At 37.3% G+C, this 26,980-nt stretch overlaps 2 protein-coding genes across 10 annotated transcripts in view; one reads left to right on the forward strand and one right to left on the reverse strand.

Moving 5' to 3' along the window:
- Positions 1-2,814: 2,814 nt before the first annotated feature.
- LOC141574974 (uncharacterized) lies at positions 2,815-4,309 on the reverse strand. The gene is made up of 3 exons (XM_074352645.1): positions 4,117-4,309; positions 3,765-3,948; positions 2,815-3,352 (listed from the first exon to the last, which is right to left on the reverse strand). Exons 1-3 carry the CDS (start codon positions 4,307-4,309, stop codon positions 2,815-2,817), a joined length of 915 nt encoding a protein of 304 aa, XP_074208746.1.
- The window catches only part of ELF2 (E74 like ETS transcription factor 2), an 82,913-nt gene continuing 59,083 nt past the window's right edge, over positions 3,151-26,980 (forward strand). For 6 of the 9 annotated variants that reach the window (XM_074378376.1, XM_074378411.1, XM_074378405.1 and 3 more), the window contains exons 1-3: positions 3,151-3,376; positions 23,254-23,341; positions 24,623-24,861. In XM_074378376.1, coding sequence (XP_074234477.1) covers positions 24,790-24,861 — 72 coding nt within the window. In that variant the 5' untranslated portion in view covers positions 3,151-3,376; positions 23,254-23,341; positions 24,623-24,789. Of the gene's footprint in view, positions 3,377-3,473; positions 3,634-19,138; positions 19,205-23,253; positions 23,342-24,622; positions 24,862-26,980 lie in introns of those variants that run through there. The other 3 variants (XM_074378387.1, XM_074378397.1, XM_074378403.1) reach the window with 3 other exon arrangements.

The raw sequence follows: 26,980 nt of genomic DNA on the forward strand, positions 1-26,980 counted from the left end.
TCCACATATTATCTAATCTTTATATCTATTTACATGCATGTATATGTACATAAATGCACAGAAAAAAAGTCTTAAGCTTAATGCTAAACTATCATTTATCGTTATTTGTGTAACAGTGGAGGTATGGGATGGCTGGGTATTTGTGGAGTATGAGGGGTGGAAAGAAAAGTCGAGAAGGAAAGGAGACTTGGCTGTTTAAAAAGTATTTTGTATTATTTGAAAATTGATGAGAATATATTAATGAATCACTTGTGTAATTAAAAAATTAACTGTGTAATATGAAAAAACAGGAGCAAAAGCAATCTAGTTGCTACATAAAGATCTCCTATTCTGTGATCATTATAGGACTACTGGCCACATCAGCCCTTTCCTACTGAAGCTGAGGTCTTTAGAATGCTTTGCTACAAACTTTTTGAGTTTCTTACTTTATCAGCTTCCATAAGGGATGTCTTTCCAAGACCACTACCAAAGAGTTGCCTGAGAGACATGCTTGGCACCTTCAAGGCCAAAACACAGTGCTTAAAACAATTCTTTTTTTTCTTTGCAGATCACTGGCTTCAAGCTGCTAGAGATGCTTCAGACCCACTCCATGTCTCTCATTCTGCCAGCAGACTACCCAGGCGCGTTCTTCACATTGTGAAAGTGTGAGAGAGGCAAGCAGCAACATGTGATAGCTCCTAAGGTCAGGCTCAGAACTGTCACACTGTTACCCATACTCCTTTGGCCAAAAGCAAGTGGGATGATCTAAGTCCAACATCAGTGGAATGGAGAAACATTGTCTCTAATGAGAAGAACTACAAGGCCACATTTCAAAGGGCCTCCACAGAGCAGTGAAAAATTGGGAACACTAATGTTATTTACCACTGGGACTTTCTACCTGGGACTTTCCAGCTTACTTTCAACTGACAGTAGTGGAGGTGTATTTCCTCTCGTGGTAGCTGAACAGGAATGATTTGACCCAGCAGATGAGATCTGTTCCTAACAATACAAATCAAATGTTGCTGTATGCTCCTTAATATGCCATGTTATTGTCACCGAGATGCAGCCGTACTGATTAATTCATTACAAATATCAAAGTGGGTAATGGTTCCCTTAAGTGATAGGTTATTTTACAGGAAATAGGGGATTAGAAATACTGCTCCAGAAAGGATGCTGTTTGCAGTATCCTGTTTAATGTGTAATGTTTGAATATTACATAAATTCTTTAGTCCAAAAGAATGCCAAGAACCGCCATGTTTTAGATCTCGGGAATCCATGAAACTTGGGAAGAGTTCAGAGGATCTTAGACTAACCCTATTTATTATCCAGATTTCCCCTATGTTTAAAAGTAAAAATCTCTTAAGAAGTCCCCAGAAGAGAGGAAAGAATCCCTCCCCTCCCCTCCTCTCCTTCCTACCCCCGTAAATAAACAGGCATTAATAGCTTAAAAAAAAAAGAATGAAAAGATTTAAGTTCTTCGGTTCTTCAGAGTAGGGCCTCCCCCTGGTTCTCTGACATTTGAGCCCTACTCTAGGGTTATTTCCATGGTTTCCACGTTACTTTCAAGAACAGCCACCACTTGTATTCCTCAGGGTTTCTTCTTCGCTCAGGACTGGTTGTGGAGCCGCAAAAAGAGTAGTCTGGAGCCCGGAAACCAACCTGGGGAATACTGCACCAGGTCCACCGGAGTGCGGCTGCAGAAGCCCGAGAGGGGAGCAGAATCGGCCCCCACGCACACTGGGACAGTCACTGCTCTTTGTTAAACAAATACAAGAATATGCGGCGGCGGCGGCGAAGGGTGGTAGTGGGGGAATAGATGGAGGCGTTTGTATTCATAACTGCGTAAGAAAGATCATTAACAAGGCGCTCCAAACGCAGGACAACCCAGGACACCGTGTCATCGGCTTTTGTGCACTTGAAGGCGGCTAAGTGCCCTGCTCAGAGGTTCCCCTTTGTGTGAAAGTAGGGAAACCAGAAGCGTGCAGCAACTGCTGCGTTTTCATTTTCGAATTCGCAGGCACTTGGACTAAAATACTCCCGCACCAACACACTCCCGCATTCTCACACCGACATTCCTCGGACTTCAGTTACTTCTTCGTCCGTCGACGACCGAGCGAGGGGTGACAATGGCTCAATGCGGGGGCCCGCAGCTCTGGGGGCAGCGCCAAGGGGCCGCCCGCCGCGCTCCGCAGCTGCGCGCTGAGCCCCACCGTCGGCCCGTCAGCAAACGCGGGCACCAACCGCCGCGCAGCCCGGCCGTTGGGCGGGTGGTAATTTCTGGGAATGGGGCGGGGCCCGCTGGGTACAAGGCCCAGGGTTTGCAAGCGGGGAGGAGGAGGAAGAGGAGGAGGAGGAGGAGCGGGCGGCGCCGAGGGGCGCGTGGAGGGCCGGGTTGGGCGCCACGAGCGTCACGGGCCGGGAGGGGCCGGGGGCGGGGCCGGCGGCGCGCTTCTGCGGGCCCGCGCCCCCACCTTCCATTTAGCCTAGGCTGAAGAGTGGAGACCGGAGGGGTCCGGGCTAGGAGTTTCAACAACCTCCGACCCCCAGTAACTGTCAGGCTGCCCGAGTGCGGAGCCGTCTCTTGAGGAGAAAGGGGGGGAGTCTAGAGCTGGGGATGGGGTGACAGCTGGGGCCCGCGGGGGGGCCTCAGAGGGTGTGTGCGTGCGGTCCGGGCAGGCGGGCGGGCGCTGCAGGTGCACGGGCTGCCCCGCCGCCCCCACCCGCCTGCCTGCACTTGGGAACCCCCGCTCCAGTCCCGGAGTCGGGAGCGGGATGGGGGAGCCCCGAGCAGGGAGCGGGACAAGTGGGGAGAGACTTTACCTGAGAAGGCGGGTTTCAGAGAAGTTGAGGGCTACCGGCCGGGCGAGATTCGGGAGAGCCACCGAGGCATGTTGGGCGGGCTGGTGGGGGCCGAAGGCGGCAGAACCCCGCGAGGTATAAATAGCCGGCCAGGGTTTGACAGGCGCGGCGGTGACTGGCGGTGCCGCCCCCCCTCGCCGCTTGGGGAGGGGAGGAGCGCTCGGAGCGGGCGGGGTGGGGGAGGCGGACTCGAGTGTCCTGGTGGCGGCGGCAGGAGGCCGAGGGGGAGGAGCCGAGGCGGGGGGTGAGGGAGGGGGCCGGGAGCGGGACGAGGGCGGGGGCCACCATTGCTCCCCGCGCCTGGCTCACTGTCGCCGCCGTCGCCGCGGCGGTTGGGGGTCGGTGGGGCGGCGCAGGCGGGGGTCTCTGCGCGGGGCGGCGCGCCGCTGTTTTGTCTCCTCCTCTCCCAGTGGAGCGGCTCGGGCTGCTGGGGAGGCCCCGGCTCCCTCCGGACGGCCGGCCAACGGCGGCGGCTAGTCCGCGGCCCTGCCGGGAGGGAAAGCGACGCCGCGGTCTTCCCGGGCGACGCGGAGAGCAGGTAAGAGCGCGGGCCGCTGAGGCTGGTGGGAGGGAGCTCGGAGGGTGCGGCGAGAAAGCCTCGCTGTCCCGAGTGCCGCCACCTCCCTCCGCGTCCCCGCCCCGCGCCTGTGTTGTTTGCGGAGGGTTTTCCGGAGGCTGTGGCGGTGACACCGACTGGGAGCTGGGGAAGGGGGCTGAGTGCCCCCGGGCAACGGTCGGGGAGCAGGACTTGGAGAAAGGGGAAGGCGCGCGGCGCGTCCGCCCGCGGGGCGCGCGGTGCGCGGGGCAGGGCTGAGGGAAGAGGTTACGGACCCCGGCGGTGGGGGGGGATGGGCCGAGCGCAGCTGGTCTCGCTGTGTTTACATCGCCGCGCGAGTCACCTCTGCCGAGAAGCGGACTGAACTGACCTGCCTTGTCCCGCGGGGAGGCCAGGGCGGGGGTCCGGCTCCGGAGGAAGCGCGTCCTGGGAGGGTCGGGTAGGGCGGGAGGCTGCGGCCGGCGCCGGGGCGGGACCTGGGAGGCTCTGGCCGCGTGGGGTGGCGTGGAGGGCTGGAGACCAGTTTCCTTTCCTGTCGGGCCTCGCCGCCCCCTCTTACCTTTCCTGCCCTCCGCGGCTAGCTGGCACGGCAGGTTGTAGTCGGTCATTCTTTTATTCTCCCTCTCCACGCCGGCCCCCTGCTGCCACTTCCCCCTATTCCCCGGGGGTGGGGAGGCTGGGCTCTGATAGGAATCTGTTTTTTGAACAAAACAAAAACGGGCTCTGTAACACGCGCGTCCAGTGACCGCCTTCTGGATCCTCTCCTCTCGAAGCTGGTTCTCGGGGACGGTGCTCCTGGGTGTTTCGGGGGCGCGGTAGGAGGACGGTGAGGGCTTTGCTAGGGTTGATACTGACTGCCCAGGCAGCTTTGCGAGCAGGGTAGCTGGAGTCCCCTCTCTTGCTCCATTTGGGCATTTTTATTCCATGTCAATAAAGGACAGAGAAAATATTCCATTACCCTAAGAGTAATCCAGATTGCACAGTTTCCAGTGTTTCTTATGTGCCAGCATCCTGGGCTCTTGTTTTCTAGGATCTAGCTACGCTGCAGAATAGCCTTTCTTTAAGTTCTTGGTACTTGATTAAATGAGTGAGAGGAGGGCACTTTATTGTAAAAGTGAATTTCACCCCCTTTCTTGTGCTCATGAACATTTATTTCAGCTGTGTGGTTTAAATTTTAATCCAGTGATGATAGGATAGTAATCTGGTGTTTGGTAATCAGATTTGCTTTTCTTTTTATTTGTGAGTCTCTGTCGAGAGTAAATAATGCACTTTGTCTAGTGCCGTAATCACAGAATAGTGGCAGAATCACAGAAAAATATACATTTTACCAAGATAGGACTGAATATTTGAGTTTCAGAGTTTATTCCTTTCTTCAAAAGGTAGAATGACATTGTGTAAGACTAGAAACTATTGAATTACTTTTAAAGGGTTTTAGGAATAAAGTTTATATGTAGTGTAATATAGTTTACACATTGAGTTCATATGAATATTGTTGAAATATCTCCTAGTAAACACGTAAAGTAGAAAATTGAAATACTTTGGGCATTTGGAATTTGAAAATTTAACGTCAACCTATTGTTTAATCTTAGTGCTGGAACTAATTACTTTGATTAATCATTGCTTTTCATTTCAGATATATGTATACTAATTTACAAAATAATCACAGTAGGTTGTAAAGAATTTATTTTTCTATCCTAAGTAGATAGTAACTGTGGCTGTGGTAGGGCCTATCAGTGTTGATGGCTTTACCTGCTAACAGATTGTACACTAAGGTTTGTTGTTTTTTTAGCTAACAGCTTTATTGATATATAATTCACCCACCATTCAGTTCACAATTTAAAATATACAGTTAAGTGGTTTTTTAATACATTCACTAAGGAACTATCACTATAATCAGTTTTAAAACATTTTCATCACCCCCAAAAAGGAACCTCACACCCATTAGGTGTCACTCTCCACTTTCCCTCCAAACCCCTAGTCCTAGGCAACCACTAATCTACTCTCTGTTTCTATAGATTTGCCCATTCTGGACATTTTATATAAATGGAATCGTACAGTGTGTGACCTTTCATGATTGCTTTCTTTGACTTAGCATAATGTTTTTGGAGTTCATCCATGTTGTAGCATGTGTCATTGTTCTATTTCTTTTTGTTGAAGAGAAATACTCCATTGTATTGATATACCACATTATTTATCCACTAATTAGTTGTTAGACATTTGAGTTTCCACTTTTTAGCTATTACAAATAATGCTGCTCAGCACATTTGTGTACAAGTTTTTGTGTGGACATGTTTTCATTTCTCTTGGGTATTTACACTTTTTTTAAAAAAATTAGCCTTTTGAGTTACCATTTAATATCAGAAATTCATTTTGAGTGCAAAATTTAATAATTTTTTAGTAAATATATTGATTTGTTAAACTATCACCACAAACCAGTTTTAGAACATTTCTATCACTTCTAAAAATTCCCTCTGGCCTCTTTGCAGTTAGCACTTAAACTCACTTCTGGCTTAGGCAGCCACTGATTTCTTTTTTGTCTCTATGTATTTGCCTTTTCTGGATATTTGGTATAAGTGGAAACATACAATATATAGTCACAAACATAATATGCAGTGCTTTCACTTAGCATAATGTTTTTTGGGCTTCATCCATATTGTAGCATGTGTCAGTATTTTGTTCCTTTTTATTGCTAAATAGTATTTTATTATATGGATATGCCACATTTTGTTTATCTTTTTATCACTTAATGGGTGTTTGGATTATTTCCACCTTTTTGACTGTTGCAGATAATGTAGCTTGAAAGTTTGAGTACAAGTCTATGATGATGTACGGTTTCATTCTCTTGGGTAGATGCTAGGAATAGATTTGCTGGGTCATCTGTTTAACTTTTTAAGAAACTGCCAAACTGAATTCTAAAGTGACCTTACATTTTACCTTCCTAACAGCAATGTATGAATGAGAGTTACAGTTTTTTTCACATCTTTGCCAACACTTGTTATTATCTGTCTATTGTAATATAGCCACTTTGCTGGGTGTGAAGCATTTAACTAATTGTAGTTTTAATTTGAATTGTTCCTAAAGATGCAAGCTGTTGAGTATTTTTTCATATGATTACTCATGCCTATATCCTTTCGAGTGAAATTCAAGTCTTTTGCCTGTTTTTTATTTGTCTTATTATTATTGAGTTTAAAGAGTTTTTTATACATTCTGGATGCAAGCCCTTTATTAGATGCATGATTTAAAATATTTTCTCCCAGTCCATGTCTTTTTTCATTTTTTTATTGGAGTCTTTTAAAGCACAGAAGTTTTGATTTTGATGAAGCTTAAGTTTCCCAATTTTTCTTTTATAGATCATGCTTTTGTTGTTTTAAGAACTCTGCCTAATCCAAGGTCTTGAGGATTTTCTCCTTTGTTTTCTTCTAGATGTTTTATAGTTTTTGCTCTTATATTTAGATTTATGATCTGTTTTGAGTTGATTTTTATGTATGGTGTGAAATAAGGGTCTAAAGTCATCTGTTTTATATGGATTGTCTTAGCACCATTTGTCAAAAAGACTATCATTTCTCCATTGATTGTAAATGTAAAGATTTAATTCTGGACTCTCAATTCTGTTTCATTATCTATATGTCTATCCTTATGCTAGTACCACTCTGTCTTGATTACTGTGCCTTATGGTAATTTATGAAACCAGGTACTGTAAGCCCTTCAATTTTGTCCTTGTTTTTAAAAATTGTGGCTATTCTGGGTCCTATATAAAATTTTTAGGATCAACTTGTCAGTGTCTGCAAAAATGTCTTGAAATTTTGATGAGGAATACATTGAATCTATTCATCAGTTTGAGATGAATTACCATCTTACATTATTGGCTTTTCTAATCCATGAACATGAAAATTTCTTTTCACATACAAATCTTTTACTTTAAAAAAAAATTTACTGTGGTGAGAACACTTAACAGGAGATCATCTACGCTAGATTTTTAAGAATATGATATGGTGCTCTTAACTATAGGTACAATATCGTATAGCAGATTTCTGTATTTGGTAGAGAGTTCCTTTTTAATACTATTTTGTTCAGAGTTTTTATCATAAATAGGTATTGGATTTTATCAAATGCTTTTTCTGCATCTCTTAGCATGACCCACTGTCACAGTTTGGTCATAACCCTCCTGGTTTTAGTACTGAAAGTCCTGCATCTTTGGGAACACTTCAGTCCCAGGCAGACCAGTATGGTTTGGTCACCTTAATGTCTGAGATGAATATGTGATTTCTTTCCCTTACTGCATTAATTTGGTGTATTACATTAATTGATTTTTAGCAGTTAAACCAGTCTTACATTCCTAAGACAAATCTCACTTGGTCATGGTACATAATTCTTATTATATGTTGCTGGATTAAGTTTGCTAATGTTTAGTTGAACATTTTTGTGTCTATATTTATGAGAAATACTGTTCTGTAGTTTTCTTTTCTTGTGTTGTCTTTGAATTTTGTAACACAGTAATATGTAGTAACCTCATAGAATAAAGAGATGTTACCTCTTCAATTTTCTGTAAGAGTTTGTGAGGAATTGGTATTATTACCTTCTTGAATATATTTAATTGAATCCACCAGTGAAAGAAAGCATCTGGGCCTAGATTTTTCTCTTTGGGAAATTTTTAAACTATTAATTCAGATTTTACTGCTAAGTTTTGAGTTACTTTCAGTAATTGTGTTTTTTTAGGTATTTGTCCATTTCACCTAAGCTAATATTTTTAGCATATGTTTTGTAATATTCCTGTATATGCTTTTAATTTTGCTAGCGTAGGTAGTGATGCTGCTCTTTCCTAATTTTGGTAGCCCGTGTCTTCTCTCTTTTTCAGTTGGTCATTTTAGCTAAAGGTTTGTCAATTTTGTTGCTCTTTTCAAAGAAACAAGTTTTGGTTTAACTGATTTTTTTTCCAATACTGTTTTCTATTTCACTGATTTCCTTTTTAATCTTCATAATTTCCTTCCTTTGCTTGCTTTAGGTTTAGTTCACTTTCGTTTTTCTAGTGTCTTAAGGTAGAAGCCTAGGTTACTGGTTTGAGATCTTTCTTCTTTTCTGATGTACGCATGTGGAACTATACATTTCCTTCCAAACACTGTTAGCTGCCATACGTTTTTATATGCCTGCTTTTAAAATTTTGCATTTATTTTTCCTAATTTCATTTGTGATTTCTTCTTTGACGCATGGGCTGTTTAGAAATGTACTGTTTAATTTCCAATTATTTGAGGATTCCCTAAATTTCATTGTTGTTGATTTCTAATTTAATTCCCCTGTAGTGAGAGAACATACTTTTTACATGATTTTTCTCATTTTAAATTTATTGAGACATTCTTGTGGCCTAGCATGTAATCTATTCTGAAGAATATCCTATGTGCTCATAGAGATATTCTGTTGTTGGGTAGAATATTTTGTAGGTGTCAGGTCAAATTGGTTCTTTGTGCTGATTTTCTGTCTAGCCATTCTGTCAGTTATTGTGGTTGAGATATGAAAATTTCTATTGAAGTGTCTAATTTTCTTTTCAGTTCTGTCAATTTTGCTTCGTATTTTTGGGGCACTGGAGTTAGGTATGATATACATATACAAACATCTTACTGACAAATTGACTATTTTTGCATCATTATGAAAGATCCCTCTTTGTCTCTAGTAGTGTTTTGTCTGGTGTTAGTATAGCTCTCTTATGCATTGCATATCTTTTGCCATCCTTTTACCTTCATCCTATTTGTTTTTGAATCTAAAGTGTGTCATACAGACAACATGTAGTTAAATTGCTTAAAAAAAATAGTCTGACCATTTCTGCCTTTTGTTTGGAGAGTATAATCTGTTCTCATTTAATGTAATCATTGATTGTCAGATTTATGCAACTTTGCTAGTTATTTTCTATATGTTTCATTTCTTTTTTATATCTTTGTCCTTACTGCCTCTTCTGAAGGTAACAGATATTTTCCAGGGTATCATTTTAATTCCTTTGTTAGCTTCTTAACTGGATTTTTAAAGTTATTTTTTTTAGGTTGCTCTAGGGTTTATAATATATGTCTTAATTTATCACAGTTGACTAATTTAGTTATAGTAAAATAAAGAAATTTTGCTTCATTTTCTCCCTCCTCCTGTCTTAGTATTGCCATGCATATTAAATTTTTATGTATTAGATGCTCAACAGTACAGTTTTATATTTTTATTGCAATTGTATGTCTTTTAAAATAGTTAAGAGAAGAAAAAAAATTTAAAGTGTTTCATATTTAAAAATGTATTTAATTTTTATGTATTTTTTATTTCTTGTTACGTATTTGCATTATGGGTTAGTTATTTCCTTCCAGTCTGGTGGGCTTCCTTTTGGATATCTTGTAAGGAATTTCTGTTATTAATGAATTATCTCAGTCTTTGTTTCTTTGAATTGTTTTTATTTTGTCTTTATTTTTGAAGAATAGTTTTGCTGGATATAGAATTCTTTGTTACAAATTTCTTTCTCTCTAGGCATTTTGAATATGTCATCTCCTGCTTTCTGGCCTCCATTATTTCTGATGAGTTGTTTTTCTCTTCATGCTTTAAAGATTTTCTATCTGTAGTCAACAGTTTTACTGTGATGTATGTAGGTATGGATCTCTTTGTCCTACTTTATCCTACTTTCGATTCATGAAACTTAAATGTATTAGATTAACATTTTTGACAATTTGATAAATTTTGACAGTAATTTCCTTAGATATTTTTTCTGTCCTTTTCTCCCTCTCCCTTTCTTCTGGAACTCTAATTAATGTATGTTGGTCTGCTTGATGGTATTCCTAAGTCTCTGAGGCTCTGTTCATTTAAAACATTTTTTTTATTTTTCTTTTCTGTACTTCAGAATTGGTAATTTCCATTGATATATTTTAAAGTGCATTGGCTCTTTCTTCTGTCGTCTCCAAAATGCTTTTGAGCTCAGCTAGTGAATTTAAAATTTGTGTTCTTCTACTTTTCAACTATGGAATTGTTATACTTTTCAACTCCAGGATTCCCATTTTATTCTTTTTTTAAAAATAGTATTTGTATCTTTACAGGATACATCTGTATCCTATTCTATGAGTTATAGGTCTCACACTCCTTTAATTCTTTAAACATGATTTCTTCATTTGGAGATAAAATTAAATTTTAGTTGGAGATAATATCTTAACTATGTGTTAAATTCTAAAATGGAGTTTGTTTTATTTTTAAATTATATTCACTATTTTTATCTATTTTATGACACATGTGAAAGTACATTACTCATAAATGCTAAATTGCGTGTATAGTTTATATTTGAACATAATAATTTACTATAACTTTATTGGTAAGTAGGATCAGTGTATAACTTGAAAGACATGCCATTATTAAACCTTAGTTCAGTCTCTGAACTGATTATACAGTATAACGTCTACTTGTTTTTGTTTTTTTTTTTTTTTGAGGGGGGAGGTAATTAGGTTTGTTTGTTTATTTATTTAATGGCAGTACTGGGGATTGAAACCATGACCTAGTGCATATTAGGCATACACTCTACCACTGAGCCGTACCCTCCCCCCTTAACGTCTACTCGTTTGTATTTCTTGCTGCTTAATTCTCTCACAGTAGGTGCTAATAGGTAGACAAAAGTGGAAGAAGCCTAAGAGAGCAATATAATGTTTATAATGATTACAGAATATCAAAATCTTCATATGAGCCTGCACATTTATTAGTATAGTATTCATTCATTTTAGGCCCTTGAGAGATTGCAGTAAATAAGATAAATGCAGTACCTGTTCTTATGGAACCTTACATTCTGTTAGAGGAGGCATACGTTAAACATATAAACAAATAAGATAACTTTAGAGAATGATAAATATAATGAAGAAATAAACTAGAGTAATGTTATTGCAGTTAGAGAATGTTGGGGAGCTATCCAGGAATGTAAAATAATCTGGGGGAAGGGAGCCAAAAAGGAGATGTCTCTCTGAAAGGATGGTAGTTGAAGTGAGACCTGTATGATAGGTGAGGATCTGTCAATGATCTGAAAGGGCCATGTATCCTAGAGAACAGGAGGTGCAGAATAAGCTTGGTGTGTTGTAGGAATACGGCTAGTGTGACTGGAGCTCAGCAAGCCAGTGAAGGAGAAACAAGGGATGAGAGAGATCAGAGAGGTGGGGTGGGCTAGCCCTGGGTTGAACTTTATAAAGTCTATGTTAAAAAGTTTAGATTTTTTTCTAAGTGTGGTGGGGAAACACTGAAAAAATACTGCAGTGACCTTTATTCTTGACTAAAGAGTTAATTTACAGCTCAGTATATAATTTTATTCTTTAATAATTTCTGAGTGTGAGTAAATACCTGTAGGATTTTCTAAAAATGTTTTTAGCTTTATAAAGAATAGAATAGAATAAGATGATTTTAGTCCTTCAAATAAAAATAGGCTTGCATTTATTCGTTCATCCATTCGTTGTACATTCTATAGGCCTGTAAGCATCCATCTTCCAAGACCTATGGAACAAGCTGTAAACCTTGGCTTAGTTAGGTAAAGGGAGATAATCTTGTAAATAGTTTAGGTCTCAAAGTGAGGGACTGGGTGCACTTTTTCTTAGTTGCTTCTGCACGGACCTTTTTATTTAGCACTATAAAAACGTTTATATTTTGGTGCCAGGTAGTTCTTTTACTTAAAATATAGGTAAATTTTAATTAGGATATAAAGCTTATATCTGAGAATCTCTGTTTCTTGCTAATACAAAAGTGCAGGCCAACATTTCTAAAAAACAAACAAGCTCAACCCTAAAGAGAGCACAGGAAAAAGAATTTCTGATACTGTCCCTTTCTCCGTAAGGCCTACAGAACTTATGTGAGAGAATTTGTGAGTTAAAAAATTCATTCCTTCCTCTTGCCACCCTCTTTTTCTTTGGGAAAGGGAAAAGATATGTATACTTATGTAGATAAGGTATGTGTAATTCCCATTTAGTATATTTTAAGCCTACATATCAGCCATGTGATGAGCCAATAAGGAAATAGGTAGAAAAATCTCCCAGGGTGGAGTGGGAGAGGTTCTATATGATTCTTTCAGTTTTAATTTTGAAAACACTTGTATGATCATGAGGCAGAAAAAACTTTAAGAGCGTAGGCTCTGGAGTCAGACTGCTTAGGTTCAAATTCTGATTCTATCATTTGCCTGTTGTTTGACCTTGGGCAAGTTACTTAAATTTCTCCGTGCCTCAGTTTCCCCAGATGTAAGATGGGGATAATACCTGTTTTGTAGGACTGTGAACATTAAATAGATTAATACATATAGTGAGTTTAGAATGATGCCTGGCACAGAATAAGTACTCTATAAATAATAGCTACTGTTACCCTTCATTGTTTGAAAGAAGAAGGAAAAATAAACTAAGCTAGTTATTGACTTTCTTCTGGGATAAATTCACTTTAACGGATTCATATTCCTGTCAAACCAGAATATTAAAAAGATTCTTGTGAAAGGCAGTTCTTTGCTTGATTTTAAGTTACAAAAGTGAAGAAGTTGATGAAGGTTTTAGAACTTTCTGTACTAGGGTCTTTAGGATGGCAGTTGCTGGGCTGGTAATTTTTATCTCCAGGAAGAAAAGTTCTTCCAGTTTGCTTTGTTAAATAAAACTTAAATAGATTTTAGTTTTTCTTTTTTTGATGACTGGGTATCTACCATATATCCTGATCACCTCTAGCTTCAGCCTCCTATAAAGGAGTTGCTTGACTACCTTAAGCTGGTTGAAACAAGTCTTTTATGTATCTCTTTCTAGATGTACAGGAAGCTATTGTGACCAGAGTTGAGACTTTTCAAACATTTTAGCAATGATCAGAGCATAAGCCTTGATTTTGAGTGTCACTTTTTCCTTAACCAAACCTTATAGTACACATACATATATATATATTTTTTTGAAGTATAGTCAATTTCCAATGTGTCAAATTCTGGTGTACAGCATAATGTTTCTGTCATATATATACATACATATATTCCTTTTCATATTTTTCCTTATAGGCTACTATAAGATACTGAATACAGTTCCCTGTGCTATTCAGTATAAACTTGTTGTTTATCAATTTTATATACAGTAGTTAGTATCTGCAAATCCCAAACTCCCAATTTATCCTTTCCCGTCCTTTTTCCTCTCTGGTAACCGTAAGTTTGTTTTCTGTGTGAGTCTGTTTCTGTTTACTAGTACGTATTGTTTTGTCTCGTTCTTAATTGATTTGGAAATTTGCTTATTCACAGAATATACATGGCTAAATAATTATTTCCACCATTTAATATTTCTTACTAATAGTTCATGGAGTAAGTCTAGAAATGGATATTCATATAAGTTTAGGATTATTAATTAATAATCAGACCTTTGTTGCTTATCTTCATCCTCAAGATAGGTTGGATTCTAAGATATGCTAAATGTGATCTCTCTTCCCCCATGTTCTTATTCTGACCCTTTTTATTACTGCCCTAGAATTTGAGCATATGTGAAATGGCAACAGAAAGTAGGCAGATAAAAATATTAAAGGAGTGTAGCTAGGCAGCAATATCATTTTTAGCTCCAGTGATAACTGTGGGCAGCCAAGTCAGGTTGATTTTGTCTTGGTCTCTCTTTGCTCATCAATTCTTTAACTAACTGTAACGTTTGATAATTCAGAGTGTTTTTAGATGATACTAACCTCATATATTTTCACCATAGTAAAATAAATTGAACAAATCAACATTTGTTAGGTTAGGCCTCAAATGGGAACCTGGCCATTTGTAGTTCTTTGGTTGATGAAGAAACCCACCAAAACATGCCTAGCAAGGAAAGCATCAAAATAGCTTAAACATAACTTAGATGAAGTCACAAATTATCTAAGTTGACTTCTTATCTATATGTCATTCTGTGTCTTTGTGTGTTCTAACCCAGGGCCATGAGTAAATGAGCATTTTAAGATATTATTATCCAAGGTGAGGGACCTTTGAAATGCAAAATTGTTTTTATGGTTGGCAAATCATTTTACTGACTTTCCTATTAGCCTCCTCAACCTATTTCTTTTTCTATAAAAGGAGCTCTAAAAAAAAAAAAAAACCAGGAGCTCTAAATCTCTTCCAGATTAAAAGAGTTTTCATATAATGTCTATTAGCCAGTAAATTTGTTGCATCCAATTTTAAATATCTGCGTCAATCACCTTGCCCTAAAGTAAGTCCTATGACATGATTTCTTGCTGCTCAGTTATTTCCAGCCCAGACTTTCGGGCCCAAATATTTCTAAAGTATACACTCCTTACACTTAGTTCCATTTTCACAAGGGAATTCTTCTTTCTTTAAAAAATTCATTAGTTTACTTTTTATCCCTTTAGAATGTACTGATTTTTCGTTTAATAGATTATAAGAATAAACATCTCAGTTTTGTATGAGGAGCAGTTAGGTTTTAGGTATTATCATCTGTTCTGTTACTGCTTTATTATATAAAGCTTTGGCAGTATGATGCAGCACTGACTGATGTTATCAAAGAGATAATAACAAATAACATTCATTCAATACTCACAGTGTGCCAGGCACTTTATATAAAGAATTAAAAGAACTAAACACACCTACTTCCCAGAGTTGTTTTACTATCTTATTATGGATGAGGATATTAACTTTTAATGAGATAAGTTAGTGTCCAAGATTACATAGTCAGAGGTAAAGCCACCATTCAACAAATATTTATTGAGCACCTGCTGTATTCTCGGGATACAATGGCCACCAGCTCTTAACTATTAGTCACACTAGCTATAAAGCATACTGTTAAAATAGTCCTCATGTAATAGGGGATAATTATACCTATTTCACAGGGTTATTGTAAGGATGAAGGGACAGGCATAAAAATGGTTCAATAACTAGAAAATACATGGTTGAGACTATTGAGACTGTTACTATATTAGCATTATAAAATGACATATATAATTCTTGTCAAAGTTGGTTGATAATTTCAATAGGACAGTGAAATATAAATTAGAAATACTTCTGGAATTGAATTCCACATTGAAAAGGTTTACTTTTATCAGTGAAATGGCTAAGAATAGTAAGGTTTTTTAGGGGGAGAATTTTTCTGATATCACAGGCAGGAACCAGTTGTGAATTGAACTATATATAGGTTTAGATTACAAGCTACAGTTCTTAGTATGATGATAATGCTGTTAATACTGAATAAGAATATCTCTTTAATTACATTCTCATTTGCAGTATTGTCTTCCCCTTCTTTTGAAGTCAAGTTTAATGAAGTTTAATTTACATATAGTGAAATTCATCTTTAAATTTCCATGTTAGACAAATTGGTATCATTATGCAGTGACCATCACAATCAAGATGTAGACTATTGCTATCACTCCAAGAAGTTCCTTGTGCCCTTTGAGGTCATCTGCTTCCCATTGATCTGTTTTCTGTCCCTGTAGTTTTACCTTTTCTTGAATGTCATATAAGTAGAATCATCCTTCCTCTTTCTGATCTGTTAGGTTGTTTAGATATAGTTGCTGCAGTAGCAAATAAGATAACTGTGACCCCAGTTTTCTTACAAATTAGTAGGTATATTAAGAAGCAGTTAAATCAGAGAAAATTAACAGAACCTGCTGGAAAATTGTAAAAAAAAAAAAAAGAGAGAGTTTGTCAGAGGATTAGTAAATATTACTCAATTTATATGACATTTAAAAAGAACGAGTTCAGGTGAATGAATTTCATACTTTAGATGGGAAGCTAATAAAATCAGTTTTAAACCTCTTTCTTTGGACCCCAGTTGTACAAAATTAGATGAATTACAGTCCTTGATTCATGATACACTTAAATAATTATTCCAAGCATGGCTGTTGTTTATTTTTAATAATATGATAAATACACACAAGTCCATCATTCAACATGAGAACTAAAACATGAGAACTAGAATTCACGTCACATTTACCCATGTGTGCCTTAATATAATTTATTTTAAGATCTTTATGAGAATTTTGGTTATATATATTTCTTACTAATTAGTAGGAATTCCTTTTTTCTTTGGAGGGAGGGGAATTACTTTTCCCAGACTTTTATTTTTCAGTTTTGTTTTTGGTTTCTATTGTTAAGAATTTTAAACCAAAAAATTGGTGTAGTCAAGTTTAGTAAATCTTTGGTTTTTTGCTCTCCATGTCTTATTTAGTAATTTTTCCTTAACTGTGATTTCATGAAGATAAAAAGTTATATATTTAGGTCTTTAGTACACCTGTAATTCATTTTGTGAATGGTGAGAGGTAGTGATTTAATTTTTTGTCTTTTGTCAATAATCACTTGTCCCAGCATCATATATTAATAGTCTTTTTTTTTTTTTTTTTTGCAGGGTGGTGGGGAGGTAATTAGGTTTTATATATATATATATATGTATGTATATGGAAATACTGGGGATTGAACCCAGAACCTCATGCTTGCTAGGCATGCGCTTTAACACTGAACTATGCCCTCCCTGCCTTCATTGATTTTAGCACTTCCTCTTCCTACATTAAGTTTCCAGTATGCATGGGTCTTTTTGATATACTGGGTTATATCTACACTGTTAATTATTGTCTAATTACCATAGACTAGGTAGGACAGTTATTCTCAGGAGGGTTTTGGCTAACTTCTGCCCTTTGTTCTTTTACATACTTTTTTTTCCCCCTTAACTACCTTTGTCAAGTTTTTTGTAAAACCCTTTTGGGATTTTTGACTGGAAATATATTGAATTTGTTAGATGAAATTTGGTGGAAATTGACATCTTTAAGATATTGAGCTTTCCTATCCAAGAACATGGTATCTCTTCATATATATAAGACTTCTTTAATTTCTTTCAATAGATTTATTCATTTTCTTCACAAAGGTCTTTGTACATCTTTTGTTAGATTAAGTCTTAGGTATCTTATAGTTTTGGTGGTTACTGTAAATGATATAGTTTTTTAAAAATTACATTTTCTGTTTGTTGTTGGTATATAGAAAAACAGTTGATTTTTATATATTGACCTACATCCACACATCTCACAAACACTCTTCTAATATCTGAAGATTCTTTTGGATTTTCTGTGTAGAGAGTCTTGTCATCTACAAACAATGATTCATTTCGTCCTTTCCATTTCTTCTGCCTTTTAATTTTTCTTCATCAAACTCTACTGGTCAGGATTGCCAGTGTGGTTTTGAATTGAAGTGGTAATTGTAGATGTATATGTTCTTTTCCCAGCATCAAGGAGAAAGTTCTAAATATTTTGCCACTGCTTGTCTTGGCTGCTTTTTTATTTTAATTATTAAATTTACCAAGTGATTTTTATTGCATCTACCAAGATGATGTATTAATTATCTATTGCTGCATAACAGATTACCTACAACATGTGTTGATGAGGATGTGGAGAAATTAGAACCTCTGTACACTGCTGATGAGAATGTAAGATGATGTAGTTTGGCATTTTCTCAAAATCTTAAGCATAGAATTACTATATGTTCCAGGAATTCCACTCCTAGGTGTATACCTAAGAGAAAAAGAAAACATATGTCCACACAAAAACTTTTACATGAATTTTTATACCAAAATTATTTATAATAGTGAAAAAGGGGAAACAACTCAAATTTGCATCAGCTGATGAACAGATAAGTAAAATGTGGTATATCTATGCAATGGAATATTATTCAACATTAAAAAGAATTGAAATACTAATACATGTTACGCACAGATCAATATTGAAAACGTACTAAGTGAAAGAAGCCAGTCACAAAAGACTATATGTTATAAAATTCTCTTTATATGAAATGGCCAGAACAAGCAAATCTCTAGAGATAGAAAGTAGATGAGTGGTTGCCAAGGACTAAGGGTTGGGGAAGGATGGGGAGTGATTGCTAATGGCCATGAGTTTTTTTGAGGGGGAGAGGGTGCTAAAAATGTTCTAAAATTAGATTGTGATGATGTTTGCCCGACTTCATTAATATACTAAAAACCATTGAATTATATGCTTTAAGTTGGTGAACTGTATTATATGTGAGTTATATCTCAGTAAAGCTGTTTTTAAAAAGGTAGCTACAGATGTAGTTTTGTTAGATACTGCCAAGTTCCCCTCTCAAAGTGTTGTATCAGTTTGCATTCCCACCAGCAATGTATAGATGTTTTACCAACAGAATATAATGTTATGTATTTTAATTTTCACCAATCTGAGGAAAGGAATCTGTTTTTTAATATTTGCATTTTTCTGTGAGTAAATTTGAACATCTTTTCATATGTTTAAGGGCTATTTTTATATCTGTTCTTGTGAATTGTGTGTTTGTGTATTTTTCATATTTTTCTCTTGGATTTGTTCTCTATTTTAAGCATCGCTTATATGTTAGTGATAAGTAGCCTTTTGTGATATAGTATCTTATTTCTAATATCATAGATGGAGTTTTCCTTGTTTTTGTACTTTGTACAAATAAAATCATGCACATAAACTTTTTTAATGACAGTATGATCTGTATTCTAGGCAACTAAATTATAATCTGAGCTGAATTTACTTCTGAGTGATACTTAGGTTTGCTATCATTTCTCAGAGGTTTTTTTTTTTCAGTCCTCTTATTTTAGTTGCTTCTCTTATTGTTATACCAATTTTTACCCCTTATTCTAGTCTTAGACCAAATGGTGTTTCCTTTCTGAAGTCTTTCTAGAACATACCCACTCCCCAGGGCTGACTTAGGTGTTCCTTTTTAAAATATTTCCACTGTACTCTGTAGTTTCCTTTATAGCATTTATATTATTGTAATTGTTTCTATGTGTTTCTCCTTACTAGACTCTAAGCTGTTTGAAGGCTGAGTCTTCACTTCAGTTTTGTGTTCCTGGCATAGTGCTGTATTTGGTATGTAGTAAGTGCTAAATAAATCTTATTGAAAGACCTGGTATAGTAAGAAAGAGGAAAGAGGTGATGTTATTATAGGGAAAAAGTTGTCCATGAGGGACAAGTGGAATTTGAAAACCAAGAAAGAGGGCATTCCTAGTGAGAGAAGGGAACCAGCAAAGAATAGGCATGGGAATGAGCATGGTCTTTGTAGTGAACAGTGATAATATTTGTCTGATTGGAACATGTTTGTTTATTCTTGTATTCATCACATCGTTACTGTGTATCCTGTATGAAGGGCACTGTTTTCAGTGGTATAAACCACGGATTTTTAGAAACTGGACACACAGATATTTATAATTTGGTGCATTGGGAAAGCAGTAGGAATTAAGATTAAGATGGTAAGGAGAAGCAATAGTTTAGAGAGCACTGAAAGAAAGGCATAGATATTGGCCATGATATGGTTGATAGGAGGTGGCAAGTGAATGATTTGCTGGAAACAAAGGAGGTGTATAGTGTGGATTAGGGGAAGAGAATTATAGAAAATGACATTGAGCCCTTTGGAGATGAGGTTGCTTTAGAGTTGAGACCTGTAAAACAGCTAGGGATTGGCCAAATGGGCAAACAGGGTAAGGAAATCAAGAAAAGAGAGAGAAAAATTTAGACAATTGTAAACAACTGTGGTATAAACTAAGATGGAGGGAATAAGGGAAAATGGGCCAGACAAGTGAGTGTGGATTAGATTTGTGACTTCCATACCTGAGCATATCAGAATGAACATTTTATAACTTATGAAAAATAGACCTAGACCCCTTGCTTGTTCCTCCTAAAATCAGTGTGCTTGCAAAGAGGTTGAGATTTCATCTTGCAGTTGATGATGAACTACTGAAGAATTTTGAGAGGGGCCTGACATTATTCTATCTGGGATCACTCTGATAATGCAGCTGTAGATGGAATGGAAGGGAGGGAGGATTAGAGATAAATAGGCAAATTCTGAAGCTCTTAACAATAATACAGAGAAATGGTAATAACGACCTCAAGCAAGGCAGAGGATATGAGATTATAGAGAAAGGGTCAAGAGAGAAGAGTATGATGGTGTTGATGGAGGAAGGAGTTGCAGATGACTTTAGCGTCTGTTTTAGGCAACTTGTGTGGGTGATAGGGTAGTTTACTGAGCTAAACATAATACAAGCATACTTTGGGGGAGATAGCAGAGAAAAAGTTTAGTTTGGGACATACTGGACTTTCTCTCACACTTTTATTGATCCCATTTAATGACTAGTCCGGATACTCTGACTGATTTCTCTGGATTCATTCTTGACTCTTTCATTCACACCCCACATCCAGTTTGCTATCAAATTTTGCCCATTTTACCTGAAAAAAATTTTCCCCGAAAGTTGACCACTATTCACTCTCTGCAGAACCTACCACTCAGTACTAGCCACTATCACTTAATTTTTTGGGGGGTGGGGTGGGAGGTTTACTTATTTTTGTAGAAGGTACTGAGGATTGAACCCAGGACCTCATGCATGCCAAGCATGCGCTCTACCACTTGAATGATACCCTCCCCACTCACCTAATCTTTATAGTAGCTTCCAAACTGATCTCTCTGCTTCTGTGCTTGTCCCCTTGTGTATTCTCAATCCAACATCTGAATGATCCTTATAATGAAGAGGTCATCTCTCTGCATAAACCTCTCCTTTTCCCTGGGGTAAAAGTCCTCACAGAGGGCCTACATGATCCCCTCCTCTTACCTCTCTGTCATCATCTTCTTTCTTCTTGCTCACTTCACTCCAGCCATATTGGCCTCCTTGCTGATCCTTGAACTAGTCAGGAGTATTCCCTCTTACGATCTTGAATTTTCTCTTTCCTTTGGCTGGAGGTCTCTTTCCCTAGTCATTGGCACAACTCATTCTTTTTTTTCATTTCTCACTCATGTCACTTTTTCAGTGAATTCTTCTCTTACTACTCAGTTTGAAATTGAAACCCTCTTCCTTGCTGAATATTCTCTCCTTTTGGTTCACTCTCCTTAGCCTTCATCACCATCTGTATGTGTGCTATACATATTTTGCTTATTTTCATCTCACCCTAGTGGAATATAAGATCCACAAGAACAAAGACTTTTGCTTTATTCACCACTGTATCTCTAGCAACTGAAAACTAGCATGTAAAAGGTGCTCAGTTAATATTTGTGAAATGACTGATTTAATTAATGGAGTCCCTGGGATATCCTGGAATAGATGCTTACTACTTATTTATACTCTATATAGTTTCACAAGGAAGTAGAGGCAAGAAAGTGTCTAGTAGACAAACTGGAGCCCATAAATTAGACTGAAAGAGAGATTTGAGGGAAGCCATGGCAGTACATGAGAAAGCTTAGAAGAGTGTAAACAGTCAGAAGAGGACTAGGGATGGGATCCTGGAAACACCCACATGGGTAAGAGTTGACCAGAGAGTAACACTGTCCTTAGACTTACCCAAGCGAGAACCTTTCTCTGGGCCTTGTGCTTTATAGGTCCTCGTTTAGCCTTCCTCTAACCATAGCCCTCCTGATAGGATAAGGATTTTGAGGGGCTAAGGGAACTAGTCCATCTGGTACCCATTTCTAGATTGAGCTATGAGTGTTTGAATCCCAGAATTCCTGTCCACGTGGCTTTTCACAGGTCTACTCTTTGATTCTCTCCTCTCTTGACTGTAGCATGTGTATGGGCTTTCATAGGCCTAGAGGATAGCCAAGTGGCAGCTGTTTGCGGTCCTATGGCCAGAGCTTGGACATGTTGTCTGGGATGTCCACATGCATGTATATGAGGTTCCTTGTAGTATGGAATGGAGCTAAAGGTGGGACAAGAAAAAGGGGCAGGGTGGGGTGGTGGTATGGTCCGCCCATGTGCCCCTGTAGAGCTTGAGTCTTAGAATTCCAAATCAGAACTTTGCCTTTTAGGTTGTTATAAAACTGTGTATGTCAAGATAGGAGGATAGAATAATAATTTACTGCTTTGTTAGGTTGGTTTATAATTTTAAACTATTTAGACATACAGTATATGGGCTTACATTTGTACTCTTCAAGTTCCTTGAAAATTAGGAGTGGGCCTCCAAGAGGGAATTGAAAAGGAGTAGCTAGCGAGGGAGAAGATAAATTTGAAGATAGAGTTTCAAGGAGGGAGTGATCAGCGCTGTCAAATGCTTCAGAGATGTTAAGTCCTATGAAGACAGAAATGTATGCATTGGATTTGATAAGCAGAATTTAGTAAAAATTTCATTTGGTGGTGATGGATGCCTAACTTCCATAGAAGGAGTACCTGAGAAATTAGGAAGTGGAGACAGCATATGAAAGTTTTTTTTGTAGAGTCTTACCCAATAAAGGAAGGAACTAGAGCAGTAAGCTGAAGGGGTATGTATGCAGGATCATGGAGGAGTCATGTTTAAGATGAGAGAATCTGTAAATGTTTAGATGTTGAGGGAAAAGACTCAATGTTAAGTAAGAGAATTAAGGGAAAAGAGGGAATAATTGATGGAACAAGACCTTAGATTCAGTGCATAGGTCAACAGATTAGCTTTAGAAAGGTGGAGGGCTATTTGAAGAGGCTTAGGAGGTCTGGATGTATATGGATGCCAAGTTTGGAGGGTGAGAGGGCAGAAAGTTGAGTAGCAGGAGAGTTAACAGGCAATAATATATCATTAATATTGTTTTATAATAGTTGTTTGGGTTAGTCTTTTTAAACTTGATTTTATACTCCTGGGGTTCTGGGGTTATGCCTGCAGCCACTTGTTAAAATCCTGTTGGTTGATTGAAATATAACCCATAATATGGGGCATGGGCTATATGTCTTGGGCTCTGTCCTTACTCAGTAATTGTTATTTAGTAGTGACTTAAAATTTCAAGTTTGAAAAAAGCTGCTGATTCCTCAATAGCCTAGGAATAATTTCTTTATATGTTCATTACATAATGTGTGCCATCAAGCTTTGGAGATGGTTTGTTGTAATAAGTGTATACTGTCTGAATCACACCTACTTTGGGCAAAATATTTTTTAATAGAATTATATTAATACTATCTTTTTCCCCCCACTAGTAGTTCCAGAGAACTGCTGGTCTATATTTTAGCTCTTGCCAAGTTGTGAAAATAGTGAAAGATGCTTAGACTACTTAACATTCAAACTGTAAGTAAAATTTATTTCTGCTATTATTATCTATATGATTAGAAATCAGAAATTGAAAATAGTTGTTTCCTAATATGATAATAGTGAGCTTTAGTGTGATGGGATTGTGGATTTTTCTTAATTTTCATTCTTAAGATCCAAATACATCTTATCCCATTTTCTGTTGATAAGATCAAAAAGAGACTAGTAGTACTGATGCGTCTTAGATAGTGAGGTGAAATTTCTGCTCTTTTCCCCAGGTATTTCTTTTTATTATAGCAGTTTATGAAAATTCTGTATTATTTTATTTCTATATCTGTATGGTACCAGTGTTCAAACTTAATATAGGACACAGTATTAATGGAATGATTAATTAGAAATGTATATTCTTTTCTCTTTAAATATACTTACATCTTCTACATTCTTTAATTTTTATATTAAAAAATACTATTAGAAATAAATCTCTAATTTCTCTATGAAATATTTAACATACACAAAATAAAATAAAATGTAACTTTCTAGAAATAATCTAATGTATAAATCTAGATGATGTACATAATGACACTCATCTCTACTGGGGGAAAAGCTTGAATTACGTTTACTGAAATCACTTGCTACATTGCATTTTGAACCAATGGCAAAAAAATTGAGGAAAGAGTGATAAAGTAATATGAAAGGCATTCTAAGTCATTTTACTACCTTATTTTCAAACTACTGTTTTTGAAAGTATAACTCAAATTAATCTGTTTTACAGACCTTATAGAATATTCAAAATGTGAACACAAAATGATTGCTACCATAACCAAAAGAGAATTCTAATTAATTATTCAAATAAACAAACCAAATGAGCCAAAGAAGAATGAAATATTTACAAACCAATAAATCTTCTAATTTGTTAGAGACGAATGATTTTAGAAGTTGTCACTGTCCAGCACATTTAATGTTTTCAGTGCATAAAAAATTGTTTAAATGTCAGGAATTTTTACCAAAATATTTCAGGAATAACAGTATATCTTCATCAAGAGAGAAGGTTACAACATTTTATGTCTTAGAATATAAATATAATAAGGTCATTCATGTGCAACAGAACATTATTTCAGATTGTAATCTTATTTCAAATTGTTCAAGAACTTGACAGTTCTAAGCAGAATGCTCATTAGTGCCCTCTTTTGACGCAGGGCTGTATAGGCCTATCTTCTTTTTCTTAGTTTACAAAAATGTTAAAAATTAGATTGCAAAATATGTTGTTTTATATCCTCCTTGTGTAGTTTTAATAACTTTTCAAATTCTTCCCTTTTTTAGGCTTTCTGGTTAATCATCTTTAGAAGACTGGATTTCTGGATATCTACTCTACTCCACTTCTGTTGACTTTTAAAACATGATAATGCAAACCTGTAATACTGGCAATCATCCATGAACCTTTAATTACATTGATTAATAGCGTTTGAAGCTTCCTCAGGGAATAAACAATGACATCAGCAGTGGTTCACAGTGGAGGTTCTATTTTGGAGCTTTCCAGCAATGGAGTAGAAAATCAAGAGGTTAGGCATCTAATATATTTCATTTCTGTTTTATTCATAGAAGTCAATGCATGAAGTAATTTTGAATTTAATGGGAAACAGGTATTTGAGAGTAGAAATGTACAGTGCATGAAACTGTACATGTATGTCATGTGTCCATGAGGTTTATTACTATACATAGGTAATAGAAGGTTGAGGGAAGGTATTGCTGGGTCTGAGTTGCTTGAGTTGTTGGAACATGCATATGTTGATTGGATTGAACCAGGAGGAAAATATTGAAAGAAAGAGTGTGGTAGTATTAGTTGAGAGAGAGATTGAAAATCTTGATAAAATCCGTTGTTTGGGATTTTAGAGTGCATAGTTATATGCTGTACCTAAATAACTAAATAAGATTCATTTTAATTTATGTTTTATTTATTTACTTATTTTTAATGGTGGTACTGGGGATTGAACCCAGGAACTTGTCGTGCTGAGCATGCACTCTACTACTGAGCTATACCCGCCCCTCATTCATTTTCATTTAGAATTTTGTATCTCCTTTAATTGTTATCTTTGTTTTTACATCTAATTCAGCCTGGAAATTCATCATATTTTAATCATATATTATATACTTAAGAATTTAGGTAATTTATAAATCAGAAAAGAAATTCAGTTTTTGAAATTTTTTACTTGAAGAATTTTACATCATTAGCATATTTGGTTATTTTCTTGTTATTGAGAACAGTAAAGAATAAGAGATGGGAGTAGAAAAATAACAGTACCAGAAATATATGAACTTCCACAGGGCCTGGCTTCTGTTCCCACCATTCAGTGAAGACTGAATATTGGGAAGAATCTAAATTAAAATATAATAATGCTGCACAATAATGGACAAATATTTGGTCAGAGATAAGATGGGAAGATGGAGAGTTTGTTGTACTTAAAAAACCTATTTTTTCTGTATTCTTTGAAAGACACTGCTGTTACTGGTACTTAGTACCAACACAGTGGTATAGTGACACGGCTGAGAAATGAGTTAGGACGTCAGGTTTTGTGTTCTGGAGTTTGGATTCTTTTTCTTGCTTGCTTGGTGTCTGTTCAGTCTTCAAAGATGGCTATGGTAAATTCAGTGGGAAGGGGGTAAAGTGAAGGTACTTTTCCTTTGTTTTCAATAGGCTTGATAACTTAAATGTTCCTGTTGTATTTGAATCTAAAACTGGTTCAAAGTCCATTAAGAGAAGCCCACAGCTAAAGGACATGCTTTATTCTCAATCGATTTCTACTTTTTCCTTAAAGATTCACTTTCCGCATGATCACTTCCAGGTATGATTCACCAAAGAAATGAGGGACTTTAGGGGACTTCCATTGCCTCCTACATCACCCAGACCAATGATTGCTTCTTCAAGTGCTTTCTCTTTTGTCCCATGGTTTTACTCTTTCGGTTTTTAATTCTGTAGAGGGAGCTGCTACGAACAGTAGGCAGAGTATATTTACCTTGTGCTGATTGGATACTGCTATTATGGGAAAAAAGAGTGTAACAGTTTGTTTCTGGAAGATTCTATATTTTCCTTCATTTGTATGCAACCCTAAGAGTTCATGGCTTGAAAAACTGATTATTTTGGAAGAAAGAATCTGATAAGTGAAATAATTTTACTAAAGCATTATTGACTAATGATTTATTTGGTAGCCTTATAAGGTGGTCACAGGAATTTTAGGTAGTGTGGCACCAGAAAGGAGGAAACTATTCTTGAGGACTTTTTCTTCAAATTATACCATGTGGTTACCCTCTTTCATTTCTTCCTGCAACAAATATTAATTGACCGTTTACTGTGTGTCAGATATTTCTCTAGACACTGTGGATAAAGTATTTCAGAATGGCTATGAAGAATAAATCAGGGCTGGAGATGAGTGGAGAGATAGTAGGGATATTTTAATTAGGGTGGACAGAGAAGGCTTCTCTGAAGAGGTGGCATTTTAGTTTAGATCTAAATAAAGTAAGGGGTTGGGCTATAGAAACATTTGGGGAAGAGAATTCCTAGAAGGAAGAAAACCACTAGTATCTGAAATACCTTCTAATTTTCAAAGGGAGTTTTGGGGATAGTGGTATTTGAAAGAGAATTTTGTCTAAAAGTAACTATTTAGGAATAAATTTATAATACAT

The sequence above is a fragment of the Camelus bactrianus genome, chromosome 2 (genome assembly GCF_048773025.1).
Source record: "Camelus bactrianus isolate YW-2024 breed Bactrian camel chromosome 2, ASM4877302v1, whole genome shotgun sequence".
NCBI lineage: Eukaryota > Metazoa > Chordata > Mammalia > Artiodactyla > Camelidae > Camelus > Camelus bactrianus.

Coding starts and splice junctions, on each gene's coding strand:
- LOC141574974 (XM_074352645.1), bottom strand. CDS start 4,309: ATGCCCAAATGGAGCAAGAGAGGGGACTCCAGCTACCCTGCTCGCAAA. Junction 3,949..4,116: donor CTGGACGCGCGTGTTACAGA/GCCCGTTTTTGT, acceptor AGGAAAGGTAAG/AGGGGGCGGCGAGGCCCGAC. Junction 3,353..3,764: donor CTCCCCGCGGGACAAGGCAG/GTCAGTTCAGTC, acceptor TCGCCCGGGAAG/ACCGCGGCGTCGCTTTCCCT.